Raw genomic sequence first — 20,821 nt, forward strand, 5'->3', positions numbered from 1 at the left:
TAATTAAGTTCACGGACCAGGGACAGGATCCCAGGGACGGCAACCCCACAGGACCCCGGATGTGGTTTCAGTTCAGCTGTGCCCAGCACGGCACCAGAACAACCAGCAGCTGCCCGTGGGGAGCAAAGCCTGAGACAATTTCAGTGTCAGGACCACGAATTACTTCTTTTTAAAGCGAATGAACATTTTTACTTTTATTTTTTGTTTAAAGATTTTATTTGTTTACCTTTAGGGAGCGGAAGGTAGGGAGGGAGAGAGGGAGAGAAACATCAATGTGTAGTTGCCTCTTGTGCGCCCCCTACTGGAACCTGGCCTGCAACCCAGGCATGTACCCTGACTGGGAATTGAACCAGTGATGCTTTGGTTCACAGGCTGGCACTCAATCCACAAAAGCCACACCAGCCAGGGCTGAATGAACATTTTTAAAGTTTACTAAAATTCTTCATATTGAATAACTCAACTACTCAATGACTAGTCACCTAAATAAAAGCCACCTAATACAAATCCTAAACATAGGTAAAACAAAGGCCTTGAAGATAAGCTCATCTACAACAGGCATATCAAACTATTACTTACAAAGAACCACTTTTTTGCCTGACTTGGGATTGAACCGCTATCTTATTCCTTGGACAGAGAAGGTGAACAGGCTGACAAGAGCTGGGAGGGTGGAGCAGGCTGGCTGACCCCTGCAGTCAGCAACCCCGACTCTGCCAGCCGGCTGCCCGGGTGACTCACCACACACCGAGAACACAGCCGTGCCCATAACCCCACATCACAGATGCACGCCAACACTGTCCACATGTCCGCGTGCATGCGCACGCACAGATGCCTATTAGGTCACCACCAAGTTGCCGTGCCAGAAACGTAAGAGACTATGACATATATTACTTTTCACAAAGCAGCAGGGCTGTTTATCAAAAGACAGTTTTTGAAGAGACCACACGATAGAAAGCAGGGAAATCAAGTGGCTGTCCCCACCCCAGCGGGGCAGGGGTGACAAAGCCCCTCCCCTCCTGAAGTGGCTGCGGGGACGCCAGCCCAGGGCATGGTCTGAGACCCCTGCTCCAAGGGGGTCTGGTTATGTTGCAAAGATTAAACATAAGACTATTTTTTGCTAATATACAGGCCAATATGAAAATTTTACAATGCAACTAAGTATAAAGTTAAAAAGTAACATTTTCTCTCCTTTAAAAAATAAGAAAATAAAATGGCTATGCTCTATAAAACCAAATTTTTTAAATTTCATAATCTTAATTTGAGCTGTGGAAAAAGGTATTAGTTCTCCTTAAAGTGACTACATTGTAAAGACGCAATTTTCTCCATATAAATATTACCCAAAATACAAGAGGATGATGGTAGGAGGTGGAAGTCTTGCCTTTCTCTATCTAACACCTGTCTTCTCCCTGACTGACCGGCTTCCACATCCGCCCAGGACCCTCACCGCCGTCACCGAGTGTTCAGACAGAGACACGCACTGGGCCTGGTCCGGACAACATCTAACAGGTGGACTTCCGTGGGGTGCTTTTCGTGTCAGACGGCAACTCCTCTCTGCGCCAAACACCTCCACATTTAGGAAGAACTACTGCACTCCATGCAGCTGATATTAGCAGAATACAAATACCTCATTGTCCGCTGTAAAGACCATGACTAACGTCTGAGTTCAATAAATAGACTCTTCAGTGACTGAAATCCTAGTGCAGTCTCAGTCCGTCTTCTTCTCCAGCACGTCCTTGGGCCCCTGCCCGGCAGGCCCTGGCAAGAGTGCGCCCCTCGGCTCCGGCTGCTCCCTGCTCTCCTCCGCCGCTTCCCCGCCTTCAAGCTCGCTTTTGGACACCTCGTACCGTTCTTCTATGTAACCTCCGTCTGTGTCGGCTGTGTAGATGCCATAGCACATGATACTGATGACACCCAGAGGCAGGCCGAAGAGAAAGCAGCCCATGATCGGAGAGCTCCTGAATATAGACTGCAGAGAGAGGAGGACAGTCAGTTCCCGCAAACGCCCTCACGCGGGAACGGCACAGAGGGGCTGCAGCCACTCCGGCCCTCGTCCCCTGCTGCCGCCCGACCTGCCAGTGTCCATGCTTCCGCAGTAACTGCCACGTCAAAGGTCTGCTCAGAGATAGGATTTGCGTATGGTGGGTGCCTATGTGTACGCACATGTCACCAGCCAGCAGCAGTAGACAAAGGCACCAAGTGCTTTACAGCCCTTGCTAAGGACAACTGTCTCCCTCAAGGAGCCACACAGGTCTCTGCGTGATGGCTCCCATGCCCATCTGCAGGAGCCTGCTCACCTCACCGAGAAGGCTGTCGTTTACCACAATGAAGGCACACACACACTCTCTTCACACGCATTGTAACACTTTTTCCCGTGTCTGCTCAGTAGTGAAGAACTTCAACTTAGTAAAGTCCCTCATCGTACACACTGTCTCCTCGACTCCCAGAAAAGGAAGAGCCGTTTTCCTGGTTAGGTTTTCTAACCACAATGCCTTCTATAGGCCGTGACTCTAACTCCTGAGAACCACGGAGACGAGTGCAGAGGAGCACACGTCACTGTGGACTGAGAAGACAGAAGAAAGCGTCACAGAACTCAGCTGTTTGAGGCAGAGACTTAATCAAGAGTGAGAACAAGGCGGGGCGCCCCTGGGTGGCGTGAGCACGGGGAGAAGCCCCCCGAGGACAGGCAGTGTTTGAAGACCAAGGGGACCCGCTGTGGAGCGGTGTGCAGAGTGGGCTGGAGACAGGGGAGCAGAGAGGGGGCAGCCAGTGGAAGGCAGGGCGCCAGCTGGTAAGGTGCCGAGGGTCCTCCTGTGCCGGTGCCCACAGGAAAGGAAAGGGTGTCACTAATAAACCGAAGGAAGCAGGCAGAGTATCACGAGAACCAATTCTCATCGACAGGTTAGCGCTGACTCTGATGATTGCTTCTGGGCAGCAGGAACGGACATACCACAGGGTAGTGCCAGAGAGGCAACAAAAAGTTTAAGGCTCAAAGTAACTCAGTCAGGCCTCCGCTCTCACAGTAAGAAGGACTGCTAAGCACTCTCAGCAAGAAGGGTTCAGATCCAAGGCCTCAAAGGTACAGATTAGCAAAGAGACTGAAAGACACTTGGAGGAAGGCTGTGCCGTTAACTGATCCTGATTCCAGTGACTCTCCAATCGTAAGGAGATAAGTATCAGAGAAAACATTTCCACGCGATGAACATGATTTCTTACTGTAAATACAGCCTTCCTGTTACCTTGCAAAGTCAGATATTTTATCCAATCCTTCCAAATGGCAGATTTTCCCTCAGTCAGACATAAAGAACCTGCATTACCCAATAGAGTGTCAGTCACCAACCAAAATCAGACAAACTGTCCCAACTCACCACGATAGTAGATTTGGCATCAAACACCATTCTTTTCAATCTCTGCAAAATGCTATCGCCTCCTTGGGCCTTAAATATAACAAGAAAAGACAATTATATTGTTACTTTAAGCACCATTGTTTCATTTCTCTGTCATGATCTAAAACCTGCTGGCCCAGGCTGGAGGACAGATTGCACACAGCACCTGAAGGGCCAGCCGGTGTTTCTCCCGGCCCACCTGCCTCCTGCTCCCTGTGCGACTGTGCACTCTCCCCCAGGAGCCTGCCTTCCCAGTCGCTGCCTGCCCCAGCCCAGGCCTGCTCAGTGTCTGAGCTGAACGACGCTGTTCCGCTCTGGACATTGCAGGGCTATTTGCTACTGTGCATGGAACGTTTCCCTAAGGGTGAAGCTCAAAAACAAAACAAAACGAACAAACGAAAAAGCTGAAGGGTGGGCAGAGAGCAAAATTCCCCCTGACAATCCATCAGACCCCTGGCACCCAGCCCTCCCTAAAGTGTGCCCCATTCCTAGGATTTCTCAGCCATGCGAACCAGCGAGGCCTCTTTGCTGCTGGACAGTTCGCACTGGGTTTCACTGACCTACAAAAAGAAGGGCTCTCAGGCACACACACATCGTTTCCACAAATAAAAATTCCCTACTGTGTGATTTCCAAAGCGAAACAGACCCGTGTTACTCGGGGAGCCAACTTTCATAAAGTCTGCGTACAGGGGAAGGAAGTGTCCCAAAGTAACTGAATTCCACGGAGGCACAGACTCGTGTGTTCTTTACTCCTTCAACCTACTGACGTGATGCTTCACGAGCCTCTAACATGAGTGGCAACAATATGAAAATGTCGCAGTGAGATTTACAGAAAAATGGGGGAAGGTAAGACTATTGTTCATTATTCTGAGAAATAGTCTACAGGATTCAGAAGTCTCCACTGTGGCTCTGAACCTCAGTATGAAACTGGGGCCTCGTTCACAGGTTTCCTCGGATAACCGACCTGAATCCCATCGCCCGACCGCGCCCTGAGCCCCAGGATGGTCTGAGAGGCAGGACAGGCCACCCCCGGGCAGCTCTGTGGCCCCGAGCGCCCTGCACCCGACTCTGAGGCAGTCAGCAGCACCTCCCAATCCCTGCGACAACCAAGCGTGCCCCCAAATAACCATGAGCTGCCTCTGCCACAGAAGAACTAACTGTCCAGGTGTCAGAGAATGTGACACTGTCTGCAAGGTGAGCAACGTAAGGCGTGGAGAGGACACCTGCCCAGGTGGTGGCTGACTCTCCCTTCTAGAACCACAAACGAGAACTGCCTTCTCCTCCCCCACCTCCCAGCATCCTCTGAAATGCAGCGAGCAGCTTACTTGCACCGTGCCATCCAAAACGCTGCGGAAGAAGTGGACCATGTCCTCGGTGTTCTCGATCTGCCTGTCTAGTAAAAAGTACTGTTGGTTTGAGGTGTTTAGTACAACCACAGTTGGGACTTTCACTTCACTGCAAATAGAAAAACAAAGAACTCAAAATACACATTAAACACACAGATAACAAGCATTCTGACCTTTATATTGTACATAAGTAACTGTAATCACAACAAGAGAGCTACATTAATAGCTCTGCCTTTTGCCTGCGTGACAAAAATTTCAAATTTTGCATCAATTTTAAAAAGTTGCTAAACTGACATTATGTGAAGAACATTCCAACACACCCAAATGAGAGGTAGCTGAGAGGCAGCTGAGTTTTCACATTACACTGAGGGATGAAACCTGTGATGTGCACAGTGTCGGTCTCTGGGCCACACCACCCCTGGCCACGGGCGTGCTCTCATCCCCGTGGCTGTGGGGCACCCACAGCCCCCCGCACAGCCCGCCACAGAGGAACAGCGCTTGGGGGCCAGGATCTGAGTGGGGGAGCGTGGTCTCTGCTTTCACACTGCTTGTGTTCACATCGGGGGCTTTCCTGTAACTTGGTGTTTAAGCTAAATGCTTTTCACTGACACACAAATGAAAGGTTTGGGGCCACCTATCTTGCTATGGAATTAAATGAAAAGGCTCAAGTTTAAGCATGCAGCGCAGTGCCTTGCATGTAACACATGTGTGTACAATAAGCTCCACTCCAAATTCCCTGAACTCCCACGACCCCACAAGGCAGGGCGGGGCGAGAGCAGGTTCACAGTTGATCACACGGAAAATAATATAGTAAGTAGTAACAGTAAAATAAACTTGCACGCACTCACAACCACAAACCCACCTCTGCCCACCCTGTACATCACCCCCACCCTCCAGCCACCATGATGACTATAATATCACCAATGCATCATTTCATTGGAATAATCTGCTTTTTCCTTTCAGAGGCTGGTTTTGCACAATCATGAAGAGTAATGATTGAACCACCTCAAGTGTGAACCACCTACACGCCAGTTCAGTTAATTGTATGTCTATATGGAAGTGTTACATAAAAGGAGGAAAATCCACAGTGAAAACAGTTGACACCACTGACGACAACCCATAAGTGACTCTGTCCCCACGCCACACCTTTTTCCCAGGGAGGGAAACATGCCCATCTGACCCCTGACACTGGGACACAGCCCTGGGGCTTGCTCAAGGGGAAGGCAGAAGGGACCAAGCCGATGTGCCTGCAGAGCCACCCTCACCTTCCTGTGCTGTGACTGTGCAAGGACAACCTGGCCAAGAAACTATCCTCCCAAGGTCAAGGGCACTAAAGCCACATGGAGCAGTCCAGAACCTAAATGGCAGTTTGGAGCCATAGCTAGCTGTGCCCAGTGGGTCAGCCGAGCCCAAACCAGGGACAGAAAACACAAAACCCTATTGCAAGCCACTGGGCGCCCAGGGACTCCACTGCCCAGAGTTACTTACTAGGCAGTGGTAACCTAATGGGTAAGTTACTTCCATTCAAATGGTAATGAAAGATAACACCTCATTCTCTGTCCTCTTAATTATAGGCACAGAAACCATTTGCAAAATAATTTAATGGACCCCAAATTTGATAGTATACTAGTTTTGAGAAAGAATAAAAATACGGTCAGTGTTGCAATGTAATAACTTTCTATAATATGTATTTGCCGTAAGTTAAAAATATTTTAGGCATCAATACCTGTAAAATTCCACTTATCTGCCACTATTAATGTTGCCGAGTTAATAGCTTTGGGAGCAGGAAAGAGCTGAAATTGAGAACTGACTCTCTAACTTACTTGTTGGCATCCTCTGGCACAGTATTTAACTCCGCTGAGTTTCTTCTAAGAAACAGGAATTTCCTCACGTACATAAATGGAGATAGCAATAGCGCTGACACCTTACTGAGTTACTACAAAAGTGAGAAAATGTACACTGACTACTCGGTCCAGTGTGGGCTGCAATGAAGTGCTCCGTAAGGACTTCCAATTATTATTATATAACCATAACTCTATGCCTTCTCTCTCCTCTGGGAAAAAAAGTAAAACCCAAAAATATGAGTAAGAAAAAACCTAACCATCGCAAACTAAAAGGGTCTGGTAGTAGAAATTCTTGTTGTTCTCTGACCACAACTGTTGCTCAAAAGTTCGACTACGTCACAACGCACGTGAGAAATAATGTGAAGGAATGTCCACCCGCCTCTGCATGTTCTGAGTATTTTCTTGGGGGAAGCAGTTGTCCCCTGGACACAAACTGCTTTGGGGTTTTGCAAACACTGTTTAATATACTGAATATTTAACTGAATCAATATATTTCATTTAACTGAATCAATATACTGGCTTGCCTAGAAGGCCCTTATAAGAAATGGTTGTATCAAAGTCCCTGCTGTATGTGTGTGTGTGTGTGTGTGTGTGTGTAGAATATCCTATTCCAAATACATTTCTATAGAGTGTTACCCTTTATACGATTACACAGCACAGCAATTTCTCTCAGGTGTCTACAATGTCAACCACACTCCTACAGGAGTGATTTTATAGGCAGAGACATGTAAATGTTTTTCTCCTTTGTACTGAGTATTAAAAATTCATGGCCCCATTTTTCAAGTACCTTTAATAACTATACAGACTCTTTATTTTCCTTTGTCTTGATTTCTTCCCCATATATTATCCTGCACTTTGCATCTCTGGTAAACCCTCTCAAATTGGAGTAAGAGGGGTAAGCTCAATGTAAATGAAAACAAAAGGTGACACTACTTGATGATTTTAGGCTTTTAACTGAAAATTACACACGACCCTTTGAGTTTGTAAGTTTGGTTTTTTATTTCCCCACTGTGTTACTTGGAAACTGCAAGACTCTAATTTAGCCCAAGGCACTGCACTGATGCGCAAAGGCGTTCGCTACACCTGTGCTACCGAGCAAACGAGAGACCGACACAAAAAGTGAGAGATCGCTACACCTGTGCCCCTGACCGGGCCCGGACAGGGTGCCTGTCTGCAGGGAGCTTGCCCCACCGTCACATCTGGGGCCACTGGGACGTCCCCCACGCTCCTAAGAACCACTCTGCTGCCGCCTCTTGGGCTTGGTTTTGTGCTCTGCAGGAAATAACCCCCTGCATGCGTCCTTCAGCTAACTTCTCATTCTCCAGAACTTCTAATTGGTGCCTCCTCTGGCAAGCGCTTCCAGAGGCTTCCAGTTGAGTGTGCAACAGGGTGGGGTGGGAATCGCGCTGGTTCCAGAACCCCTCACACACAGACCTCTGTAGTCATAACCCTGCAGTCTCGCCCAGGGCACTACGACCATCTGAAGACAGACACTCTCACTAATTTTTTGCACCAACAGGGCCAAACACAGCACATGACATATAGTGAACACTCACTAAATGTCTGCTGAATTGAGCAGGTTCGTATTTGGAATGTATTAATTCAGCATAGGCATGGCAAAAGACCCCTCATATAAACTTTATGAAGTGACAAATCAGAACCGTACACCACAAATATTATTGATGAAACTTCCATATTTTCCCTATAGAGTTATTTTAGTCTCTTAAATCCTTCTAGGATGGCAAATAATTCTTAAATACTAAAAATTTTCTACTTAAACTTCTTCACTAAAACTGAACTTAAGGTAAAGTATGTATGAAACAAAACCACAAAGTTTATAAGTTTCTGAATATCCTCTTTTCAAAATACTATAAATTATAACTGACTTTGGACACACTTTTTTAGTATAGAACAATGTGAAAGTTACAAATACAGATTTAAACACTGAAGTGAATTATTTAACGGGAGAATGTCTATATCAGCATCCACCAAATGTCTGCTCTTTTCAGCTACCAGTCCTTCTGTCCATCTGTCAGACACAGAAATTTAAACACTGATAGAATTGATAGTGAAATCATTAGATCAGTTAGTACTTACTCCATCAGCAAGGAATTTATATATTCATTCCCATCCATATGTCCAAACTGAAAATCTCTAACCAACAACAACCACGGGGGGAAAAAAGAGAGAAAAAAAGCAATATTTAACACAAAAAAGAACTGAGCTTGGTAAGCATGTAAACATTAAACATTTGACATACAATAATGTATAAAAGTGTATATTCCTACAGGTTTTTGAGATACAAATACATCTAAGTCAAGTTAAACCAGTTCTCAGATATTGTTTACACGTATTTAAAAAGGCAGTATGAGACTCTCTAACGGAAACATGTTTTTGAGGACAGCCATGCTCTCTGAAACAGGACTACTCAGAGGATGCCTGATGTAACAGGAGAAACACAAGTATATCACCCCAATACATCACTGGAAGATTCAATAAAAAGGGAATAGTAATTAAATAATGGAACATTTATAATGACCGTTTCTTATGTCAGCAGCAAACAGAATGCTTAATTAAGCACACGGCAAAAATATCACATATTTCTATGCCCCGTCATTCTCTGAGTCCCTGTCACGAGCGTCCGGTCCACCTGGCTTGTGACTGCTCACACCACTCCATCTCAAACGCCGGAGCGGCACGCGTGCACGCCTTTGTATCACCGGCCTCGCCCCAAGCCCCACTGAGGAGCGGGCATGATGCCCATTTGCCGTGGGACGTGTGAACAAACTTCAAGTCCAGACAGTTCGTATGGAAGTGCGACACGCTGTAGTTCCCTTCAGCTCGCATCCATCTTGGAAAGTAGGAAGCACCCCTACACCCGGTTCGCCGCATGGAAACCGCAGCTGGACAAAAACGAAGGGACTGGGAGGAGTGCCGGCACCTACCTGTGGAACTGACCTCTGTAGTCCCTGGCAACCTCCTGAATAACTGACTTCAATCTGCAGAAGAAACAACATGGGAATATTTCCTGTTTCCACTTGAATCACGTGTCACAGCTACTCAATTCTAGTACCTGTTGCCTTCTCTAATGCCGCGGGACAAGGCGCCACGTTGAGTCTATGAAGCCACGCAAAGTCTGAATTAGGTGCTATTGGAAGCTTAAAACGATTTCAAGGCACTGTACCTGGTATGTTCAACTGATGTATTTTTCTCATCAATAACTGCAATAGCCACAAGCTTTCCTGAAATTAAGAATGACATGAAAATTCAATAATCCTTATTATACAAACTTGTCAATTATTACTATATATATAGCTGTGAACTGGGAATTAGTAAACATTGCTTCTACAAGTTAATTTCAACAATCTCACGTGTCATACTCAGGAAAGCAAATCAGTGAGTCACCTCTAAGTAGTAAGTTCCCTCCCAACTCTCATCCTCAAGATATAAACAATAGTGAGTATTTAATTATGCATATACAAAAACTATATTTTTTCACACAACCCACAAAATGATTCGTGGTTTGTCAGAAGCAAAACCCTAAGGACTGAGCTGATAAAAGACATTTACTACTGATTGCTATAGCTCTACGGCATGCAACAAGTGATTTTTACACTGCCGGGTCCTTCGGTGGCACGAGTCACTACTTGCCAGTAATCACACACAAAATGACTGGGAGTCACTTAGCCCTGCATAGAACATTAAGTCACATTCATCTCTGATGTCCTCGGGGCAGCCAGTGTGACCCTCAGGGTGTGTCACGGTCTAGGCCTGGGGGAACATCGGTGAAGCTCCATTGCCTGTTGGCTGTGTGACTTAACCTCAGTAAACTCAAAGCTTACAGCAGAAACGAGCACCCATTTCAAAGTTACTGGGAGAGCGGAGTGAAGACGGGCACAGAAACATGGGCACAGTTTCTGGCTCAGAGTGGGTACAGAAATGCAGGATTCGGTCAACCACCTCACAATGCCACCCCCACACCTTAACTTTCCCCCCCCAGTTCCACGCTGCTCAGTCTTTCAGTTCCACACAGTCTGGACTCACTCTTTCACCCTTCAGCTGGACTGTCCGTTCAGTCATTTCCTCTCTTGAAATGTCATTTCAGTTACTATTCAGTGCTTGGTTTCTGCTGTGCTTCTTCGATTCCCAGGGGCTTCAAGAGTGTGTTTAGTTTTGTTGCCCCGTTTATCCTTTTTCAGAATGTCTACAACACACAGAGCACCTTCCCCTAGGCCCACACAAGCAGTTCTCACAGGTGATGCTCACAACGCTGAGCCCCAAGCTGCACCCCAGCACTGGGCTGGTTCCCTGCGACACAGCCACGAGCACACAGACCCGGCTCTGCACTTGCATAGAGCAGCGCCTAGCAGGAAAGATAAGCCCACAAATATGTGTGCAGTCACATCAGAGCAGTTCTGAAGGAAGGCGACATGTTACTAAGAGTGTTAGAGTCAATGAATGTAGTTTGAGGGGTCAGTAAAAGATTTTCCTAACGCAGCACTGCTTGGTCTCAGTTGGATGCGCAAACATAAATTAGCTTTGCATTTCCACGCAGAAAAAAAGGGGAAGCAGGGAGGGACGTTGAGGCAAGGTGCACAGGTCGTTGGGGCACTGAAAAGTCAGTGAGGCTGGGGAAAGACTGAGTGGAACTGAGATGCAGGCACCAGGGCTTCTGGGAAAGACGTGAAGTGTCGGAGACACCAACACTCAGGAGTCGGAGTGGTGCTCGGATGGGAAGTGGCCAGGCTGTATGACAGCAGGGACACAGCCGGACCGGACAACTGATCAGGGTGGTCATGGTGGACACACAAAGGGAACACTGGCCGCCACAGCACCTTCGTCCCAAACGAATCTGCGACTTATCCGAGCAGAGCCAGAGCTCCCTGGTCAATGACCTCGAGGCCACGCTATCTCCTACGGTGACCACACTGGAGGCCAATGGCTGCATTCCTACACTTCCTCCCTTTTCCTGCACAGTATCCACGTGGAGTCCGATGCTGAGCCAACACACACCTCCCTCTGAGAGCACGAGCAGAGACAGAAACGCTGCCAGATACGGCACGTGCACAGGGCGGCCCCAGCAGCAGCGCCGATCTCCGTCCCGAGGGGGAGCTACAAAACCAGGGCAGGGCCCCCGGGGGCACTTCCACCTGGTGCGCTTAGTCAGATCCACGGGAGGAAACCAGGAATTGGAAATTCTATGCCCACATTTCTCCTAAAAAACACTGAGCGCCTGGTGTTCCCATTCTCTTAATTGAAACTGGTCTTCCACCCTATTCACTGTACGTTATGAACAGGAACAAATGTGACAATGACAAGTAGGACTTATTTCTCACTTGTAATTCATTTCTTAAAACTCACACGGTTAGCTTCCCCAAATTTTTGTAGTTTGCGCCCAGGAGACCATAAGGTGAGCTCCGTATAGCTTTCACTGGTGTCTACACACACTACTGTGCCCGTCTCTTTCAGCCATGTAATTGTGAGAAGCCAGGCCAGTCTGGGATCCATGTTCCCTCACAGGGTAAAGCGGGCTTTAAAGGTGGGGTGAGTCCCCCTCAGCTCCTGCTACAAAAATCAGCTTCCTGAGGATACCTTGCCGGTGGGCTGTTTGTCTGTGCCAGGCTCTCTCCTCCGCGGCTCTCGGCCCTGTCTGTCCTCCCTAGCTCAGTGTGACCCACAGACACGGGTGTGCACTCTGGTCACAGTGATGGAAATTCTCACGAGTGAGCACTGGCATTCAGGTCCACAGAAGAAACAAAATGATTACGTAGAACTTAAAATTCATTTGCTACAGAATCAGACTTAGGTGACCCATTGGGGAGAAACTCTGTCCAGTGACGGGGAGTTGTGTGTATGTTTGTACCCGTGTCTCCCAGTTCATACAAGAGGAAGCCGTCCACAGTCAGGTAATTCTGAAACCTCTCCCTGCTGATCCAAGATGACAGGTCACCATCCTCGTACTCTGGAAAACAAAAGAAAGTTGATAATTACAGTGTAAGTGCCTTCAAAATGCTTATGTGTTCTACTCCAGTAATGTGAATAAAATGCCAGGATCGTAACCTTAACCTCATCTATCCCATTGACAGGGGTGTGTTTTAAACCAACACAGCACATATAAGGTCTAAGGCACAGAACGCCTCTTCCGAGTTCGCCACACTGCCTGCCGAGTACCATTTCAGAATCGAGGAAGTAGGTACTGGATAATGTCAAGGAAGTATTGTTCATTTTGTTTGGTGCTACAACAGCATGTGGTTAAACAAAAAAAAGGCCACTTTTTAAAGAGATGGGTAACGAAGTGCACAATAATGAAATGCAACCAGGTTTTGCTTTCGATACTTCAAACAAAGAACAGAGCTAAATGAAGCAGATGCGGGTACAGCTTGGCCACAGTCTGACCTGGGCGATGGGGCAGGTATGCAGGGACTTACTACTCTAGAGTTCTGTTTACTATTAGTTATGTTAAATACAATAAAATATTTTAAAAACAGACTGAACATTTGCTTTCAAGAAAGAAGTGCTTAAGAGCGGCTACTCCTGTGGAGGAGGGAGAGGAAGGCAGGGAAGGCAGTAGTGACCGGGTGTCGCCACTACTAGGCATGTTTTATCTCTTCACATTTTTGTGTCTGAAATGTACTTTTTACAAATTAATCTCGGAATATTTTAAAGTAACACACAGAAATTGCATAAGATTCTTCTCTCAACAAGGCAAATGACCTGACCAAGAAAAGCCCCAAAAAACCCAAAACAAAAAACACTGTCAGGAAAAACTAAAGCTGCAGGGTAAGAAAAAGGGGCCAACCGTTCAACTTACTAACGGGAGCTGTACGCAGCAGTTACACTCACTAAACAGTTCGCCAACACCGGAGACCCGCAACGGGCATTTTCGTTGAAAAACTCCCACCCGAGCTAAGCTTTTGGAAGCTGAGCTCTGGAACTCACCGTCGTAAACGAAGTGAGTCCCGTCTTTGAAAACCAGCACGGCGGGCATCTCCCTCAGCGTCACGTACTGCAAAGATGAGACACGTAAGCAGTCTTATCACAGAAGGCTGTTCAACTGGTAGCTACGACTGCAGAATTACTAACGGTACCAGAGAGCTGAAAGGCCTAACAGTGAGAAGACGGTTCCGAACAGTTACAAAGAGAACCCCGAATCCCCCAAGTTCATCCAAGCACTGGGCGTGGCCTCTCTTCACACACCCACCTCACCCCGTGCCTGCTCACCTCGCAAGGACTAGGGAATAGGCTCAGAGCTGACAACAGCCCGAGCTGTTCTGGGACGTCAGGATAAGAGCACCGTGAAGAGGCCAAAAGGCAGGGCCTAAGGTGTCACTCAGCACTGGCAAGTTCCAGTCCTCCCCTGCCACTCCTGGGCTGTGCAGGGAGGCTGGCCCAGGGAGTCCGCTTCCTCCTCTGAGGACCAACGATGCTGCGCCCCAACCTCCGCAGGGAGTTAGGAGGTGGATCAGCTCACACACGTGAGAGCAGGCTGAAACTGTCAGGTGCTTTACCAACGGGAACTCACAACGGTAATTAACAATGAGGGATTCATTCGGAAGGTAGCTGCTTCTTACACACGTGTTGTAATTCTTTCAAATCAGTAAAACTACAGAAGGGAAGTCAGTATTAGAGCAAGAGAGATGTAATTTGAGTTATTACGTGAGTGTGGTAATGCTGAAAGTGTCAACAAACAAAGAAATCAGTAGATAACTAGTAAAATAACAATGAAAATAAAAAACACTGTCCTGCAAAGGCTGAAGAGGGGACAGGGCCTATCTCAAGTGACCCTGAAGGATCCGGCCACATCACTACTGAAGGACAAGTGGCACAGCACCATGAAAACAGCTGCTCTGGGGGTGGATAAGACTCCACCTTCAAGCATACAGATGACCCCAGCTCTGAGCAACGCCCCCACCAGAGCCTGAACCTCCCCTCCTCTTTCCCCGTGCTCCTGTAAACTCCAATCTTCTGGGATGGTAAACTGACTGCATGACAACTTCTCTATCCACCTTCAAATATCCCGAAGTCAGAAACTGTCCTAATTCATCTTTCTATCTCTTTATTACACCTGTTGAGGTTTTCATAAATACCAGTCATAAAGCCAAGGAAGCTTTGCGTGACCACACATTAAAATTCAGAATATGCCAAGAACATAAAATCATGGGCTTTGTCCTTAGTTAAGAGTTCCTTGTGGAAATAAAAGTCCTCCTATTATTCTGAAAGGACTATTACTCTCTCCAGCAGTCTTTAGCAGCCACATACTCAGAACTAAAAGGGAGATGACAAATATTGATATTTGCGGGAATAATTAAAGAAAGCTAAAAAATAACTGGCTGACCTGGCTGGTGTAGCTCAGTGGATTGAGCGCGGGCCTGCGAACCACACGATCGAGGTTCGATTCCTAGTCAGGGCACATGCCTGGGTTGCAGGCCAGTTCCCAACAGGGGACTCATGAGAGGCAACCATACATTGATATTTCTCTCCTTCTCTCCTTCCCTTCCCCTCTAAAGATAAATAAATAAAATCTTCTAAAAATAACTGGCTGAGAAGGCTAGTAATAAAAATAACACCTAACAACCAAGAAGTCTGCCCCAAGCAAGCACTGCCTGTGGCCACCCGCCCCGCCCCCTCTCGGGGTCCCGGGTTATGGATCGGACAAGAATGTCACTTGAGGACAAGCAAGGTGCGTGTCAGGTGGTGCTGGGCCTGGGAGGCGGCCAGCCCTCCAGCGCACCCCAAGGGAAACTGCACAGAAAGCTTTGCAGATGCGGGGGCCAGGGTAAGTCCCCCGTGCTGACACTGGTTGCCCCCTGCACTTAGCAGGCAAAGGTCTATTACAAGTTCTACTTCTAGTCCATTCTAGGCCTTCCTATCACATTAAGACATTTTAAGACATTCCGAAACAGTGGTTCATAACCCTCTGAGGCACCTGTTCTAGAATGTGACGGCAAGTGTGGCTGATCTCCCATCCCACCTCCCTGCCCATCAAAAGTAAGTGCCCATGCACAGGCTTCCCCCCTCTTCCCCCCCGGGATCAGACTGAGTAAACCCAAGTGCGTCTGAGCTAAACGGAAGTGGTCGGAGCTTCCCAAGGAGCTTAAAATCATTTCAGAGCACACAGTTATAAGACAAGCCTCTATATACACGTCAGAGGAAGCATTAAACCCATACTCTAGGTAACTGTAACCTTCTTAAAACAAAATCCTTAAACATTAAAATATGTTCAACAAAAGGTAATCAAATGTGTAGATGACATACCTTTGTAAAAAAAATTAGATTTTCATAACTTATATAGATTACAAATTAAAGCTTCCTTGATTTATTTCCCACTCCCCTTCAGCTATGGCCAAACTGCTCAGGTCCCCTTCTCAGTAAAACCTGACCGACGAGAAGTCTAGTCGACACTTCACGTCCTCACCTGCATTCTCTCAAATACCACCAGTGAGGCGCCTTCCCCCAACTCTGGAATGCTTCTCCTAAAACCACCAACCTCCACGTGGACCGACGTGGTTACTTTCCTTTGCTCGTCCAGATCACTCTGTGCGATTCTTGCCTGCTGGCCACTCCTACTGACTAGCGACTCCTTGTCACTTTCCTTGGCTGCCTCTGATCCTGGGCCCTCTTACTTTCTTACAACTCGGCATCAGTGTGGAAGGAGTTTCCTCACAGAGCCTTAACTCTAGACCCTACACCCAACTGTGTATTTGGTGGTGGTACTTGGATGCTGAATATGATGAATCGAGTTAGAACTAACAATTCCAAACTGCGGATCACACACCTCATTCACCAACTTGTTCCTTCTGCAATCGCTTCAAGCTCAAAAACCACCACCATCTTTCAGGTTTTTCGTTTGAAACCCAGGTGTTCAAACCGAAAACCTATGACTCACCCTTGAGTTTTCCTTTTTCCTCCAGATTGACAAGCTCAAATACTTCTACTTTCGAAGCACAGCAATCCTCCTAGTTCGCCCCAATTCTCTTACTCCTCTCTGAGCCCAAACTCCCTCTACTACTTCAAGAGTCTGACTCTGGATCCACTCTCACCCGAGTCCAATTCACTCTGCACAAGGCACAGTTGTGTTCTTAAAGTGAGCCTGAGGCCAAGTCCTGCAGCAGCTCCAGCGGATCCCACACCTGCCTGCGACCTGGGGGCCTCCGAGGGCCTCTGCCTGCCTGCTGGCTCCTTCGCCTGCATTAAAACCGTAGCGGCCGACTGCTGTCCCCTCCAATGCCCAGGAGTGCTCTTGTCCTGGGCATCTGCACTCTGTTCCCTGTTTGCAGTTCGCTATGGCCACAGACCTATACATGCTTCTTCATGTCACCGGAGTCCCAGTTCAAACGTTTTCTTCCCAGGTGGACAGTTCCTGACCGATACATCTACATGTCCCTACAATGGCCTTGCTCTTCTGTTTTTCACAGCAATTTTGATAGCCTGCCTACAGCTTCCTTTCCCAAGGACCGCCCTCTCAGTCCAAAGACCCAGTGAAGGACCTGGCCCGCAACACTAAAGTGAAGCCCAGGCCTCCAGCCCAGAGAGGGGGCTCCTCCCCGAAGGGTCTGATGACCAGCCACCCCCGGGACCTGCGAAGCGCAGGGCGCATGATTAGAGGACAGGAAGTGGCTGGTTCTCTACAGAGACTCTCAAGTAAATCCACTACTTAAAAATCTATGAAGGGTATAAATATCACCTCTCACTACTGCTATGATTGTAAAGAGAAAAAAAGAAGTACTAATGTAATAATAACAACAATAATAATAATCCCTAAATGCTACCAATCTAGTGATAACTGCTTATTAACAAGAAGCAATCTGGTATCAGTAGAACACACTAATATGTTTACTGTTTCCATATATACCACAGTTAATAAAATTTATGGATAAAGTCAAGTACTTTAAAAATTAAAGTTATTAAAATCTAATTTTAAATATTACCTCAGGAACCACATCCTCTGAGGCAGAAAAGAAGTATGTATACACAATTAATTCTGAAGCAGCATCTATGTATTTCTCCTGTGAAAACACAAACAAAAGGTGGTACCTTTAAAATCAAAATTCACTCCTCATTAAACAATCAGGGCAAGGTCAAAGCATTCACTATGTAGTACCAATACAATCTGCTACCCTAAGTCCCTTTATGTGAAAAGATGAACTAAACTGTTTGCGTGGCAAAGACCATTGTAACAAGGTGCCTCCACACTCCTCCAAATAGTTTACTAAATGTAACAAAAGTTCAAGTCATATTTATCATCGTAACTTAATAACCATAGGAAGAGAAGCATGTGCATACACACAGATAATACACACATAAAGCAATTTAAGACAACCATGTTTTTGCCTTTAAAAAATTTATACTCAAAATGCAGTTTGTAGTCTCAAAGGTCCCAAATACTAAATGTTTAAGCAGATCAGCAGCAGAAGAAACACCAAGGCAGGCAACAGATGCCCACTCTACGTTCACTTTTGTTTCAGGAAGGCAAATACCACGAAGGACATATGAGACAGTATTTGTATTATGAAAATACTTCGACTGAACTAAAGTATTTCCAACAAGAGTGAAATAAGTTTGAGGTCCTAGTGAAGTTTTGCTCATACAGAACATTAAATTGTAATACATCTGTCATTTTGAATTAAAAAAACCATTTGATACCTTCAAGGGTGACTCTCCACCTATATAGACAAAAAACACACGATGTCTCTTCTGCACATGTTCAAACATCTGCTGACTTGGAAGCGGCCGAATTAGAGCTCTGTTCAAAAACACACAAACAGAAAATGAACTTGTATTTGAACTAAAGACAGACAACATCAATCCTATTAATATGACAGCCTATTACATCTCAAGTTACAAAGTTTAAATGCTGTATTAACTGCATCTAAGCGCATCACCCAACCCACATAAATAAAACTATACTACATGGCCATGCCTACCCCCAAATACAGCACCCACGTGCAATCCATCAGCTTAACAATGAGGTTGAAAATGCACCCCTTTAAAGAGTACCAACTTAGCTAATATTTTGAGAGGTGAGAACATTCATTTAGCATCCTCAGCCAAAACAAAACAATCCACATGAGAATTGTCTTTTTTTCCCCCAAAAGATCATTCACACAAACACACTGTGAAATACTATCCCAGGAGTCTATGATACTGTATTAAGAATATTTACATCTTATGCTGCCCATTTAAATGCTATATAGTTTTAAAATACCTTATTGAGGTTAAAACCTAAATTTTTCATAAGTATGTTATTCTTTTCAGGAAAAATAGGATGGAAAATGGCAGTCAGAACAGTACATAAGAAACTCAGAAACAGAAGACAAAATAGTACAAAGACTTTATTATATAAGCATATTTCAAACCAGCAAGACTGAGAAGTAAATTACATCAGTTATTACAAAACATACCACTTACCAATTATTAAAAAATTAAACAAAGAAGCAGTCTTCTTTTAAATGTAACCTATGTTATCAGATTTTTGACTCCACCACGTTTGCAAAAAGAAGGAGACCCATTTCGCAAAGGCAACTGTATCTCAGAACGCACAACTCTTCCTGAGGTTGCATCATTCCCCTCCAGTTCCCGCTTTGCTTCGCTGAGTAACTAACTGGTAAGTGATGCAACCCCAGAACTGACTCCTGCAATGTCACTGTGGTGGAGTGGTTACATCAGGAGAAGCCCTTCTTAAGCTTAAACTACAGCTCATTAAAAATGGCCAAAACAGAGACTAATCTAAATCACAGGGGAATAAAGTACAACCTACTAGCAATCCCCTTATAGAATATAAAGTTACCGCAAAATGTATTAATTTGCAAAGCAGAGACAACGAAATATGCCGTCAATGTAAAAATGCAGACGCTTTGTAAACTTTAATACACAAAGATAATTCTTAATTCTGCGCCTTACCCTCAAATAACCTAAGCCAGACAGCACCATGCCACCCAGCAAATCCATCCCACTATTTCAATCTACCTCAAAGCCATTTCAAGCTACCCCTGTATCCTGTCAAGCTCATAAGTGCCTGTACTTGCAAACTCAATATAGGTTAAGCTAGCTTGATTTTTATTCTCTGCAAAAAGTTGCACATAATCCCCTTAATAATTATGAACACCAACTTTCTGCATACCCCAGCGAGATGTAGATTAAGAAGCAAAATCCCTGCACTCCAACCAACAGGAAATGCTTATGGAAGTGCATGGGTTCCAACAGGCAAAAGTGTGGTGACGGCTCACCGCTGGCAGAAAGCAGTGGGCGAGCGATCGGGGCGAGCGTTCAGCCCCATCTAAAAATCACTCTCCTTTAGCACAGGCCCGGGATCCAAAGCCCAGGTCTACTCAGAACAATAATGTCCAGGGGTTTCTGCTTAAAACTCTAAAGTCAGGTAACAATAAAAACAAACTGATGTACACCTGGTAGTACAAAAGCAAAATTATAACAAAATAAAGATTATGATCTAAAAAGTGGTTAGATGTAATCAAATTTTGAAACGGTATTAGAAACTGGGGACCCAGTCTCCCATGCAGGACAGAGATTCAACTGCGAGGATGACAAGCCCAAAACCAAGTCACGGGGCCCCCACCCCTTCACAGGATCTCTTTACACGTGCCGCACAGCGATGTATCTTCTCTTGCAAATACAGAAACAGGTTTTGTTCAGGCTAAATCCTTTAACAATGATCTGTAAAAATTTCAAATATCAGTATCATACGACAAGGCCTTTCCCAGTAACAACTTACCCAGACACTCTGTGAGCAAACTCAATAATATCATCTTTAGTCCGTGGCCCTCTGTAATTATACGCCAAGTCCCCCTTTAATCTTAGAAAGAAAGAACAAAGAAAGAGCTTGGATTATTTCAACTGTTTCACTATTTAATGCTAATCATTACTGTTACATAAAATTACAGTATATAAATGGTAAATTCAGTGATTCAGAGGAAATAGTATAACCAAATAATACAGAGCAGACAACTGGTGTCAGGGGGATCAGTGACTCAAAATATTAAGAAAAAGACTGTATTTTATTAAAATTACATGACATAATTTGCCCAGTATTTGGTAGTTGCATTTTATCTATTGCTTGTAAATAATAAATAATCTACACATTCGTGGTCAAGAACCAGTCAAAGCATTATAATTCTCACTCTTGTCTTTTAAAAGGCAATTAAAAGGTCAAAGAATGAAACTATTTGGTAATGGCAAAACAAATTTTAAGCACTACAACGATCATCATGATTTGATAGATGCTCCAGTAATACAG

At 45.6% G+C, this 20,821-nt stretch overlaps 1 protein-coding gene across 3 annotated transcripts in view; it reads right to left on the minus strand.

The window, feature by feature from the left end:
• Positions 1-355: 355 nt before the first annotated feature.
• Positions 356-20,821, minus strand: part of TMX3 (thioredoxin related transmembrane protein 3) — a 33,691-nt gene continuing 13,225 nt past the window's right edge. For 2 of the 3 annotated variants that reach the window (XM_037035628.1, XM_037035622.1), the window contains exons 6-16: positions 20,300-20,380; positions 18,214-18,313; positions 17,499-17,576; positions 13,510-13,576; positions 12,434-12,532; positions 9,755-9,812; positions 9,516-9,569; positions 8,668-8,724; positions 4,706-4,835; positions 3,363-3,431; positions 356-1,963 (exon numbers count right to left, since the gene is read on the minus strand). In XM_037035628.1, coding sequence (XP_036891523.1) covers positions 1,703-1,963; positions 3,363-3,431; positions 4,706-4,835; positions 8,668-8,724; positions 9,516-9,569; positions 9,755-9,812; positions 12,434-12,532; positions 13,510-13,576; positions 17,499-17,576; positions 18,214-18,313; positions 20,300-20,380 — 1,054 coding nt within the window. In that variant the 3' untranslated portion in view covers positions 356-1,702. Of the gene's footprint in view, positions 1,964-3,362; positions 3,432-4,705; positions 4,836-8,667; positions 8,725-9,511; positions 9,570-9,754; positions 9,813-12,433; positions 12,533-13,509; positions 13,577-17,498; positions 17,577-18,213; positions 18,314-20,299; positions 20,381-20,821 lie in introns of those variants that run through there. The other variant, XM_037035638.1, reaches the window with a different exon arrangement.

Source organism: Sturnira hondurensis, unplaced genomic scaffold (assembly GCF_014824575.4).
Source record: "Sturnira hondurensis isolate 20B ecotype Veracruz unplaced genomic scaffold, ASM1482457v3 Scaffold0001872, whole genome shotgun sequence".
In the NCBI taxonomy this organism is placed as follows: domain Eukaryota; kingdom Metazoa; phylum Chordata; class Mammalia; order Chiroptera; family Phyllostomidae; genus Sturnira; species Sturnira hondurensis.